This window comes from Spermophilus citellus (assembly GCF_964194105.1).
Source record: "Spermophilus citellus genome assembly, chromosome: 4".
Classification (NCBI taxonomy): Eukaryota; Metazoa; Chordata; class Mammalia; order Rodentia; family Sciuridae; genus Spermophilus; species Spermophilus citellus.
In genome coordinates, this window is record NC_138185.1 from 170,188,527 (window position 1) to 170,201,662 (window position 13,136).

Here is a 13,136-nt window from a genome sequence, read left to right on the forward strand (position 1 = left end):
TATAACTATATTTGTATCTTTCACTTATATGAACATTTGCTTGATGTTTTATGTGTGTACTGGGGATATAATAGATATGAGCAAAACCTAATCTATGCCTTCAATGTATAAATCTATGCATAATAATCAAGTACAGTAATTGATATTAATGAAGGACGTTGATAAGAAAACAATAATAATTAACATATATTTTGTGTTTACTATAACCTATAACTTGAGTTTAAGATCCTATGCATATGAAAGAAAAAATGGAAAGTAGGTATTATTTTTCTTACTTTACATATACCAAGAAATGAGATGTAGGCTGGATATCCTACCCAAGTCTCCCAGCTGACAGGCAATAGAGCTGAGGTTTGAATTTAGGCAGCCAGACCTATGCATTGATCTTTGCAAGTATATTTCAAAACTCAAAGTGCTTTACAGTTTATTGGACACTCTCCTATGCATTGTACCATTTTATCTTTAAATTCTTATTAAGTTTTTCCTTCCATCATTAGATAGCTTTTTAGTAATGTTTCTCTTGCCTATTATCTTTAGTTTGAATAATATACTATTTTTGTATAATATACTAATTTGCAAATGAGGAATCTGAGTTTCAGACTTCCCTTTACCAAGATTATACAGCTAATACGTGGACTAGGTCCTCAGTCTATGTCAAATTTCTAATCTTATACTCTTAGAGTTCTTCCAGACTCTTTAAAAAGTTTTTCTAATTAAGAAATAACAATGGGCCATTACCAGCTACTAAGAAGCCTCAGTTTCCATAATGCATAGTATAATTCTTGAAAGTGGTGAATGGCTTATATGTCTTGATCCCAGTCTTAAGCATATCTGCCTATTGAAAAGGCTCAAAAATGTCTGTTAAAATACATTGATATTGACTCTAGGTAGCATTTAATATATGGAGTCCTGCCATTTATTATTCCAAGAGTGCTTGCTAGTAATTAAAGAGGTAATGTATGTGTGTGTGTGTGTGTGTGTGTGTGTGTGTGTGTGTATATATATATATACACATACATATATATATATATATATGTATATGTATTTGGATAAATCATAGGCACCATTTTTAAGAAAAAGTAGGTATGGATGCAAATATGTTATGGAATATTAAAAATTGTAGGAATTTGGAACTCTTAAATAGCTTTTTAGCTATATGTCTCTTGCCTATTATCTTTTTGTATAATAGTTGGAGTGTATTAATCAACTTATAAGTTCAAATTAGTTAATTATACCCACATAAATCAGGTTTCAGATTTACTCTGCACTATTATTAAAAGAATACCAAACATGAAATGAATAAAAATGATAAGTTTAGGCATCGGTCCCTTTATCCCAAAAATGTTTGAGGTTGATTATTTCTTTAGGAAATGATCTAGTTATAGTTTGATAATAAAATACTATAGGACCTTATGTGGTGTTTTGACCCTTGTAAATGCTCCTTCATTATTGCAGAAATAAACAACTGCCTGCCTTGTACTGTCCGTATTCCCAGTCTAGTTCATATTCCTTTCTGCTAAAATTATAATGCAATTTGAGTCACTAGCAAGCTGAAAGATCTCTCTTCTTTTTGCTTATTTAGTTGTTTAAGAAATCTTTTCTATATGTGAGACTTGATGTACCTAATCAGTGACTGTTGTTCATTTATGTATTTTAGTGTCTGAGAAACATATGCAATAAATCAAGGGAGGGAGATTAGAAAAAAGCAAAAAAAGTATACTTTTAATCTCCTTCCAAAGAGGTTAGTAGAAGATGATATTACTAATAGAGATTTATTGTGCTGTTTCCAGAAAATATTTTATTATAAGCTCAAGTTAGAAAACCAAATTATGTGAAGATCATAACAAATCACGTTACTTGAACACTTAGCCAAATGGTACTTAAGTAACCTAAGCCAAGTCCCATTCACTTATCTGTTGGTGAGGCATCAAGAATAGAACCTGTGCTTATTTGTGACTGGTCTTTCAGCTTGTGTAGCAGGGAAAATATGAATGCCATGCAGAGAATGTTTTTCTATTTTGTTCTTTCATCTTACACTTTGTGTTCTATCGAATCCCTCAGAGACTATTCTTGTGCCATAGCAACACCTGCTGGGAGAGGGAAGTTGGAACAGCCACAACTGTTGCCTGCCAAACCTGTTTTCCTGATTGAATGGCACTGCATGTCCTCCATCCTCCAGTACCAAACCTTCAGAGTTGCTACCTCCAGGATCCTGCCTCTCCCCATATGTTTCAAATAACTAACAATACCATTCTAATAAGGTTTCCCAACTCTATGAAAAACAAGCATTGTGCATGTGTGTGTATGAATGTACATTTCCTCTTAGAGTATCCAGATGCAAATGCTGTGGTATTTTAACCTCATGTTTGTTTTCAATGTGGCCTTTCTTCCTGCTCTGTTGCTAGATCTGTAAAATATTGTCAATCCTATTTTGTTAGCATCTTTTGGTTTATTATGGGTGAGATACTTACAAGTGTGTGTTGGTGCAAAAATAAAAGGCAATTCTTATTTACAGAATATAATAAGAGATGTATTTATGCTAATTTATATCATGGACAGAAAGAGTAGGCATACCATCTGGTATGAAGGCATTTTTATAAATAAGTGCTTGTTTTATATGTAATTTACCCATAGGACTCTCAGTTATGAAGTTTTTACGAGATGAGTCCACATGGACATTCTATTATAGAACAAACAAGTCTTTCTTTAATTGCTAAATGAAGAAAGTCATAGAACAAACAAATTGCTCAATACTATCAAACGATTCCATCTTTTAGAATATTATCTTTATCTCCTTGTGTCACTGCTATTACCAGAAAAAAAAAACTGTAGTAGGAATGTTAACATTATAGAAATATTTTTGTGTGAATTTTTTAAATTAAAAATTGAGAAGTAAAAAATGATCTTGAAATTTGTGCTTAATAATTAAGCTTTGGATAATCAAAAGGTAATCACTCACCAATAGTTTTCTTACTTTGATTGCTTAGTAACTCTGGTGTTCCATCTATCATTCAAGAATTTGTTAAATTAGCTCATCGCACAGTGTGGAAGCTACTATAGAAATAGAAAGACTTGGGTGCTGACATTGGCATGCTTTAGTATATATGGAAGGAATTTTACACTTCAACATGGCTTTAATAGAATACATTGGACATCCTGTAATTCATAGACATGGATGCAGAAATCAGGAAAGACTACATATTTCAGAAAGCTTAAACTGAGCCTAAAGAATGGAGGAGAATCATTGAATGGTTATGGTAAGATCAAACCCATTTCTGTTTAAAAGGAAGAAAAGTGAGCTGTTGAGAATGAACCAATTGTGTTAAACAGATTGGACATCCTCCCTCAACTGAATAGAGAGCTTTCCGTAGAAATACTAAGCTGTATTAAGAATTGGCAGGTAAGATAGAAAACAAGCACTGTAATTTAGACCTTCAATACTGTAAAATGAGGAACTAATGTAAATATGCCAATGATAGACTGACATGATTTTTATGAAAGATCAGTTCAGAAATGGTAAGCATTGCTTTTTTTTTTTCCTTTTTCTCTTTGGAGGCAAATATGAGCTAATAAGTGAGGGACCCTTAGCATTTTTCACCCTGAATATCTTCCCAGCTCATTTTATTTATACTGTTTTCATTGATACATAATTATTAATCTGACTAAAAGTAGATCAAGTTTCTTATTCAAAAATTATTATCAACTTTTGGATCTGTATTAGATTTAACCTGAAGGAAATTCTTGAATTTGCCTTATATTATCATATGAATATTTTTCAATGGCTATTGAATGTGATCTTATAAATTAGGGGCTTTAAGGCAATTAATCCCAATTTAGAGTGGAATGTTCAAATCAGCTGTGAGGTATGTGGTGATTAGAATATTTTTAATATTTATGTACGGAGATTTTAAAATAGAAGTTACAATAATGACATTTTGCTCTTTACACTGAGTAGGTTTTCTTGATTAAGAAAGGAATTAGTGGAGCTACAACAAGCATGCTGATAGTTTTATTTTACCCTACAGTCCATTATGAGATGTCATTACTGCTATTCCTTTGACAATCATTGTAACTGCTAAGTATTTTAGTTTCATGTAAAATGACTTTATGACTTATCAAAACCTCAAACTCTGACTATACCCAAGTGTGTATCTCAGGCATCTAAAACTAACCTGAAAGATGCCAGCAAATAAGAGATTTAGAACTGCTGACAGACCCCGAGAAATCACCCACATGTGATGCAGTATCTTTTCTCCAAAACTAGAAAATCTTCAATGAGAATGTTTTTTACCTTGACATCTTGGTCAGTAGATCACTAAGAATGAAATTCACAGTACAGGAAATTCAGGGTATAGTAAAATTTTTAAACCTATCTATGGTTTTTGAAGAAAACACACACATGCACAAATACGCATTAGATTTTGTTCATTTGGAGTGGTTATATCTACAAATTGATTATTTGCTTCTTTTTTTAAAAAAATGCTTATATCTGTCCAAAATGTGAATTCTGGAACTTTGGCCTTTAATGGTCATTTGCATAAACCCATAATTTTCTTGAAATTTTATTTGTATTTTTAGTATAGATTTTCATTCCACTTTAGCACACATATATATTACTAACAATTTTCCCCAAAATCCAAGTATAATTGGATTAGTGCCATACTTAGATTTCTTAAAGAATGAGTTCTGGTTGACTTGATGGAGAAAAATTTTACTTATTACTTAGCTTTTTAAAAATTACAATTTGTTTTAAACTACAATTTTGCTTTCATATTTACTACTAAAGTAAGCTAGAAATGTTAATATATTTTATGTTATCTATTTATTTTGTTGGTTCTTGGGAGTTGAACTCAAAGGTACATTACCACTAAACTATATCCCCTGTCCTGTTTATTATTTTATTTTCAGACAGGTCTCACTAAGTTACCCAGATTTTCCTTGAACTTGATATCCTCCTAACTCATCCTCCTAAGTAGCTGAGATTACTGGTGTGCTCCACCTTACCTGGAAAACGCCAATATACTTTAAATCAATAACTGAATAAGCATATTCTCCTGTCTTTGTTTAGCAGTGTGGTATTTTCTCACATAGTTCAAATAAATTAAGCTTCCCCCAACATGTTTTCAGTAAGGAAAATGAAACAGTCATTTTCCAAGTAAAGACTAAAGATTTAATTTCCTCAGCTTTCTTCTCAATGAAGAAATGAAAATATTTTCCTTCTCTTTGCTTGTTCTATTTTACAGTCTGCGATACAATGGGAAAGTTCACAGAAAACCAATTTGTTCAAATTGCCTATTTTTTATGTTTGGAAGGAGAAACTGGTTTAATATCATGTTTTTCAAGTTTCTCTGATTGCAGGACCTCCTACAGTACCATTTCAGACAAGAAAAATCAAAGCAAGGGCTATCTAGACTATATGTCAGAAAAAATACCTATATTTTTATTTGATGGGACTTTTTTTTAGCAAGTACATTATGAGGAAGTGTGGACCTCATGAGGTGAAGACATTTCACATTTGTGCTTAATTTGGTAATGTTTTCATTTTGAGACAACATTTTAAAAATAAAATCCTAAACCATTCTTAGTAAAATTAAATGACATGTCCTCAAATGGCCTTTTCCTCCTTTTTAAAAAAATTCATTCCAGAGCTTGTCTATACACATATTAAAGTGAAAGAAGATGTAAAAAGACACTGAAAGAATCCTCTTCTGACTCTGCTCTCTCACACCTCACAAATCTCAAGAACTGAACCACAAATCTAATTACTAAGTATATTCTATGACTCTTCCCACTTACTTGCATTATTAATTGGAGAATTATTATATTGTAATATTGTTACTTTTGTTCTAAATGGTGTATAATATTTATTTATTGTGTTTACTTCTGGTATCTAATATATTTACAGCTCTTTCTCTTTACACCTTTTTACCCTTTACTTTCCCTCTCCCTTTTTCCCCACTTAGTGATTTCGCACTTATCTGTGCCAGGCAGTACAGCCAGGCACCAGGGTTATGCACTAAAGTAAGAGACCCTGTACCCTCAAGGGGCTGTCTTGCCAGACAGAGATACATGGGAGAAAATGCAGAGGAGGGCCACAGATGCAGGTTAAAGCATTTTACAACTCTTACTGTAACGTGGTAAGCACTGTGAATGACTAGGTCAGCCTAGGGGAGGGCAGTTTCCACAGTAGTAGGGACATTATAACTTGGTTTCCACACTTGGGAGACTGGGAGTCAGCAAGGGCCAGAACTACTTTTTCATGAGCACTGGATTAACTAGGCAGTGAAACTTGAAGTCAATGGGTGTTATTAGGAGTGAGCCACGGAGGAGGAGCGTCTCTGACACTTGATCCTCAGAATATCATTTCCAGATGGATATATTTGTGTAACTAAACAATGAAGTTTTTATTGAACAAGTTTTGGGAAATAGATCAAGTTAATATTTAAGGTTTCTCTGTACTTCTTGGAGCCTGAAATATGCCAATATGCATTGTGTGTATTATAGAAATTGAAAAATGAAGGAAAATATATAAAGAAAATAAAATTTATCAATAATACTGCATTTAAATAAAACTACTCTCAGTGTTTTAGTATAGCTTCTTCTAGAATTCTTTTCCTCTAGATATTTTCCCATGTATATCTCCTTATCTTTCCTGAGTCAGTTCCCAGCTACCTTACTGTACTAATTTATATATTAGGTACAAATTTTTCTACTAAGTTTCTATTATGTGAGAGATGTATACTAAATGCTGATAATATAAAGATGAAGGATATATATTCTCTCCTTCATGAAGCTCCCTGCTAACATTCACTGGTATATTTTCTTTAAAATCTTTCTACTATATAGATATTTGAGATTTAGAATATGATGTTATGGGATACATATAGATAGTGAAGTGGCTATTACAGTGAAGCAAATTAACATGTCTGTTATCTTACAAACTGTGTGTGTTTGTGTGTGTACATTGTATGTGTAGAAGAGGATGGGGGAAACAGCTAAAACCTGCTTATATAACATGTAAGAATTATATACCACTGTTCATACTGCAGGAAAACATGTTTTGCTCAATATTAGTAGTTATAGCTATTCATACTATTTACTAACATGCTCTTTTCATTTAATATAAGCATCTTTATCAATAAATAGAAGTCTATTACATCATCATTTAAAAAGGCTCTGTCATATTCTATTATATAACTGTTCCATGAATTGTTTAAGAAATCCATTAGGCTGTTTTCAGGGTGTTTTATTATTATTAAAGCAGTGCTATGATGAGCACTCTCACAGAGATTTGTAGTCTTCATAGTGACATGGACAAAATTGCATTTATGATGATAAAGTTTATGAGAGGGTAGCAGGAGACCTAGAAGAATGAGACTGGTGACAGATACTACTTAGGGGATTGTCACAAGAAAGAAAAATAATTTCTACTGAGAAATCTGCTCATGTACATGAAAAATAGGCAGGTATGACAATATACATTTTTTAAAATAAAAAAATAGTTTGATGTCTGATTGGAAGTGGTGGACAAGAGGATATGTTGAAACAAAGAAAACTGTGCTTTTTAATCAGCAAATGTGATGTGTTGACAATTAATTATTAACCAAGTTAAGAAATAAATGGTGATTTATTTTGAAGATTTGACTTAAGGAATATAAAAAATAGATTGTAATCACAGACTGGAAGAGGCTTGAGGTGAAACTTAAAATATGTATTATCAACACAAAAATCAGATAAAAATCCATTAGACCATGAACATTTGTAAGATCTCCCAATGGGAAACTTAGGATAATAATGGAGAGTTTAGTGTAGAATTTTAGCAAGTAGAAAATTTATTGTGTATAGGGGGGAAAAAAAGCCTATTAAAACCTTTGGTAAATTTTAAGTTCTTTTGAGCAAGAGAGTTGTTCAAAAGAGAGTTGTGGAGAAAGGTTTAACTTTGATTTGAAGATTTAAAGTCATATAGAAGAAATATTAAAGCATATTTTAGTTAGATTTGCTATTCAGAAAAACCTGTGCTAATTTGTTAATTTGTACAAAATTCTGCATATTAGTTATGAAGATTTAAACTGAGGCATAAATTTCTGTGACTTTAATTAGGGAAAAAATTATCTAAATAAATGAATATCAAAAAAATTGCAAAGGGAATTTTTGAACTATTTACATGAAAATCTTTTAAAATTTAAAACTAGTTGAGAATAGATTTTTGTTATTTTTATTATGTTTAAATATTCATCTTATTAAGTCAGGAAATAATTATTTCCAAATGCCATCATTTCTTTCATGACCATTTTAATAATTTGTTCCAATAATCAGAACATCAGTAAACTTGAGGCTCATGCCCAGAGTGCAAATTCATAGTTCCAAAACTGGATAAATCAATACTGAGAGTAGTTATTCTTGGCCAATGGTCATGTGACTTGCTTTTGGAACTGATGTAGATTAAAAATTTCAAGAGCTAACACTGTCAAAAAGTCTTTAAATTTATAATATCCTTTTCATTTAATTTCTAGAAATTTATCAACATTTGGGTATTTATGTAGGTTTGTATATAAAATAGATAGTTTTCCGAATATGTGTCAAATATTCCCTCACATTTCTGTATTGATCCTCTTTTGTTGCCCCTAAGAAAATCACCAAGAAATGGACAAGGATTTTTTCCAACGCTAACTTTTAAGTTGTTAATTCCAGACACCATCATTTCTTGGAGCCTACTGCAGGAATCATCTCTACTTGGTTATCTGCTCTGAATTGAACTGGATTTCTGTTCTGTTTAAATCAAACTATTAATGATCTCTTATTCTCAATATTCTCATTTATTAAGTTATAAAATATTTTGCCTTTAAGACTATTAAGGGAATTAGACAAACATGTAAAATATCTATCTGTGCCTAGAATATAATAAGGGCATAATAAATGCCAATCCTGTGTCACAATCATGAAGGATGAATAAATACTGTGGTTCCATCCCAAACATATTACTACAAAATGCTGCTTAGATTTGCATAATTGCTTTGGGTTCACTTTAAAAAGAACAAATTATTTAACTAAATTACTAATTATTTATATCTATAAAATTAGAAGTTTTAAGAAATAATTTAAGTTTTTAAAATGTAACCATTTATAAACATTTTTTAATGTCAGTTTGTACAATGTATATATCTCCTTTAAGGAGATAGTAGTTACTGTTTCCAACTTTCTAAATTCTAAGGTGCTATGCAGCCTGTAACTAGTTTTTCTTAACTTGAAATAAATGAAAGATTTAAATGAAAATATTTCAATAGTAAGATAACTTTGGTATTCTTTTAGACTTGTATGTAGTTTGTGGTATAAGTTGGAAAATAACTGTAAGCCTATTTTTTTGTTTGTTTTGTTTTGTCTCTATCTGTAATCTGCAGCAAAGTAATACTAGATAGGAGAATGAAATGCTTTTCTTTTAATGCGTATGCTATATAACTTCCAAAAAGAAGCATGTAACATAAATTAGAAGGACAAAATTATTCACGTTTCAGGTTATTCTTATTTCTAGCATTCTATTTTGCTCATGATTTTTGATAGATAATGTTATATAAACCTGCATGAATGTATTTACAGATATATAAAAAATTTTAAAATCTTCTAATGAAATAAGTGATAATAGAAAAATCATTATGTAGTACTTCCCTCATATTATTTCATATTTTTCACTAAGTCTTAACATGCATATACTGCAACACAGCAATTTCCAATAAAATAAATTTAATTTTCCCTAAATATGTTCAGCAATGTTAGAAATTAACTTTTAAAAAATTCTGATTTTTTTTATTCTTTCAGATATAGTTTGAAAACTTATTTAAAATTAGTTTCATAGAAATACTGGCAATAAAATGGCAAATTATTCATATTCACATGATTTTGTAATATTTTAAAGTAGCATCATATGAAATTCAAATGTTAAAAAATGAAAATTCTAAAGTGGTACATATGATGGATTATTAAAGAGTAAGAATATGATCTATTCAGTTCCATTCCTTTTCCACAGCAAAAAAAAAAAAAAAAAAAAAAAAAAAAAAAAAACATATTGTTAATCTTAGCAACAGTTTTTAAACCAGGGTCAAAATTTCTGATTTTATATTCCAGATTCCTCTTTTTCATTTTTCTAGGATTTGCACTTATGTTGATTCCCAAATCTAGGCAGGTGAATCCTACCCTACTGAGTAAGCAGGATCACTCTTCTATGAAAAATAGATATAAAATACCCAGCTAATGACTGATAGTGAAAGTCATTGAGTGGATTTATTTTCTTATACTGACCATTTTCCAACTTACTACCTTATTTATTGTGGTAATGTTTTAAGCCTTCTTTTGGGGAATGTTAAACAAAAATAATTTAGAATCATTTTAATTGAGGGTGTTCCACTATTCCAACACTCTCTCTATTGTTTGTGACCCGAATTGTCACATTTCTTCAACAAGCAAAAATTGTTTCCTTATTATTTTCTGTGCCTGGATATGTTTTACAAGTTTATACTAACCTTGAAAAATTTTCTTTTTCCCATTTCAAGTTCCACCCAATCTGACTGTTCCACAGGAAAAATCACCTTTGGTCACCAGAGAAGGAGACACAATAGAACTGCAATGTCAAGTCACTGGAAAACCTAAACCCATCATCCTTTGGTCTAGAGCAGATAAAGAAGTTGCAATGCCTGATGGGTCAATGCAAATGGAGAGTTATGATGGAACACTGAGGATTGTGAATGTGTCTAGGGAAATGTCAGGAATGTACAGATGTCAGACCAGCCAGTACAATGGATTCAATGTGAAGCCAAGAGAAGCTTTGGTGCAGCTCATTGTTCAGTGTAAGTAATTTCCCTTCCTATGTGTTTCAGTTTGGGGATAAGGGAAGAAATGATACTGTCAGTCTATGGGTAAATGGAAGTGAGCTTTGAAATTGGATTAGGAGGAAATATTTCTACCTCATTGCTACCAATTTTGTAGTGTTCCCTTAATATGCTTACTGCTTAGCTATTAGAAAAGAGTTGTATTTTTTGTGTATGTGATGATTGCAATGCTATTATGTGGTCGGTTGTTGCCAAAGGATCACAAAACTATTGGTGCTGGGTATACTGGTACATACCTGTAATCCCCAGAGTTTGGGAGGCTGAAGCCTCCCATGTGGGCTTTATATTTCCTCTTAAGAGGATCACAAGTTCAAACCCAGCCTCAGCAACTTACTGAGGCCCTAAGCAATTCAGCAAAACTCTGTCTCTAAATAAATATATTAAAAAAGGATTGGAGATGTGACTCAGCTATTAAACACCCCTGGGTTCAATCCCTGGTACCAAACAAAAACAAATATTAAAAAAAAAACCCACCAGATGCAATGAGGCAATGTGAAGACTGAAAATAATGGCTAATTTGGGTTATGACACTCTTATTTTCACAGTTTATGTTTCTACTTCAGGCAATTGAATGTTCTTATTTTAAGGAGTCCCTTACCTTAAATTGTGGAGACCTAATCATTGAAATGCTTTGTTTGCATATCAGAAGTTGTAACAGTAGATTACATAATTACCTGGGAATATGGAGATAATTCAGGCAGCTCTTAGGTGCTGAATCTCTGCTTGATTTATCCTAACAAGTGTTTAATTGTAAAGTTGAATAAGATAATTTTTAAACTGTTTTGCTGAAATCTCAATTACATTTCTGGCAAAAATATGGTAGACGTGTGGGCTTTATATTTCCTCTTAAGAGAAACTAAATCCAAAAATTTAAGAGCTAACAAAAATATAGTGATGTTACCTTTATTACTGGTGTTGACAAAATGTCATATTCAGCACAAGATATTAAAATTCAGTCCTACAATAGTGGATGATAGGAGTCACTGCACAGTTGCCTCTATTGTGTCAGGGATAAAAATGATAAAAGACACTAAGAGACACAGGCAAAGTTTAGTTCTTTTAATGTAGGTAAAGAGGTATGATTTTTCGGTATCCCAAATGGACTTCATAGAGCAGGGGTATAAACCAGCAGCATTCCTCTGAGAGGCAAGCCTCACTGCCTTGCCCACAAAGGTGACCTTTCCAGCTCCAGGTGAGGATGTCATCAAGTCCTTCAGGACACTCCCTTTTATGTCCTTCCAACTCTTCTGAAGAATCTGGACTTTTGTCTAAGTATTTGCCAAGTACAAACAACTGGTAACCATCCTAGAATATTCCTGAGTGAATCAGAGGTTTATGATCCAGGACTGTGATCCCTGCCAAAATGACCAGAATCCAGGCCTACCTAAGGACAACTGATTCTTGCCAAACTAATAATGCAGAAATCCTGTAATGCTTTATAAATGAAAAACATTTTTATAGTGATTTTTTAAATATGAAATGATATGCTTCAACTAATTTGGATATCCATAACATATGTAAGAAATATTGATATGAGATATAAAAGTTATTTTATACATACATTCACATACATGTGCATGCATACTTACATGTGTGTTTATATCATCCTCAGAAATTAGTTCCATCACTATAGCTCACAAGCTATGTTTTACATATTTTGTATTCCCAGGATAATATATTTTACATTCTAGCTCTTCAGTAAGCTTGTTGAGCAGAGGTATGTTTAGATAAATAACAAAATAAGATTATCATATATATGTGTGTGTGTGTATACAAATATATACATATAAAATACATATGTAAATAAATAAAATTTTGCTTCTTGCATATCTTTTTAAATGTGTTTTCTGTGTATCTGAGAACTTCTCACATGCAGTTTGATGTGTAAGAGCCCAAGTGTATTGAGGAAGAATATGTCAAATTATTTTTACTCTTGCTGGGTGCAGTAGTGCCCGCCTGTAACCCCAGCAACTTGGGAGGTTGAGACAGGAAGATCACAATTTCAAAGTCAACTTTAGCAACAAGGTCAGAGGCAACTTTGTGAGACCCTGTCTCAAAATAAAAATAAAGAAAGAAAGAAAAAGAACTGGAAATGTGGCTTAGTGCTAAAGTACTCCAGGTTCAATCCCTAGTACCAAAAAAAAAAAAAAGAAAAAAGAAAGAAAGAAAGAAAAAATATTAAATTATTGTAATTCTTAAGGAAACTTTTTAAAGACTTGAACTCTGCACTATAGTTCAGGATTTGCTGTCTTGAAA

At 31.9% G+C, this 13,136-nt stretch overlaps 1 protein-coding gene across 2 annotated transcripts in view; it reads left to right on the forward strand.

Moving 5' to 3' along the window:
- The window catches only part of MDGA2 (MAM domain containing glycosylphosphatidylinositol anchor 2), a gene marked incomplete at both ends in the record, with an annotated part of 775,899 nt that overhangs the window by 583,350 nt on the left and 179,413 nt on the right, over positions 1 to 13,136 (forward strand). For both annotated transcript variants that reach the window (XM_081292268.1, XM_081292269.1), the window contains one exon: positions 10,545 to 10,838. In XM_081292268.1, coding sequence (XP_081148394.1) covers positions 10,545 to 10,838 — 294 coding nt within the window. The remainder of the gene's footprint in view (positions 1 to 10,544; positions 10,839 to 13,136) is intronic.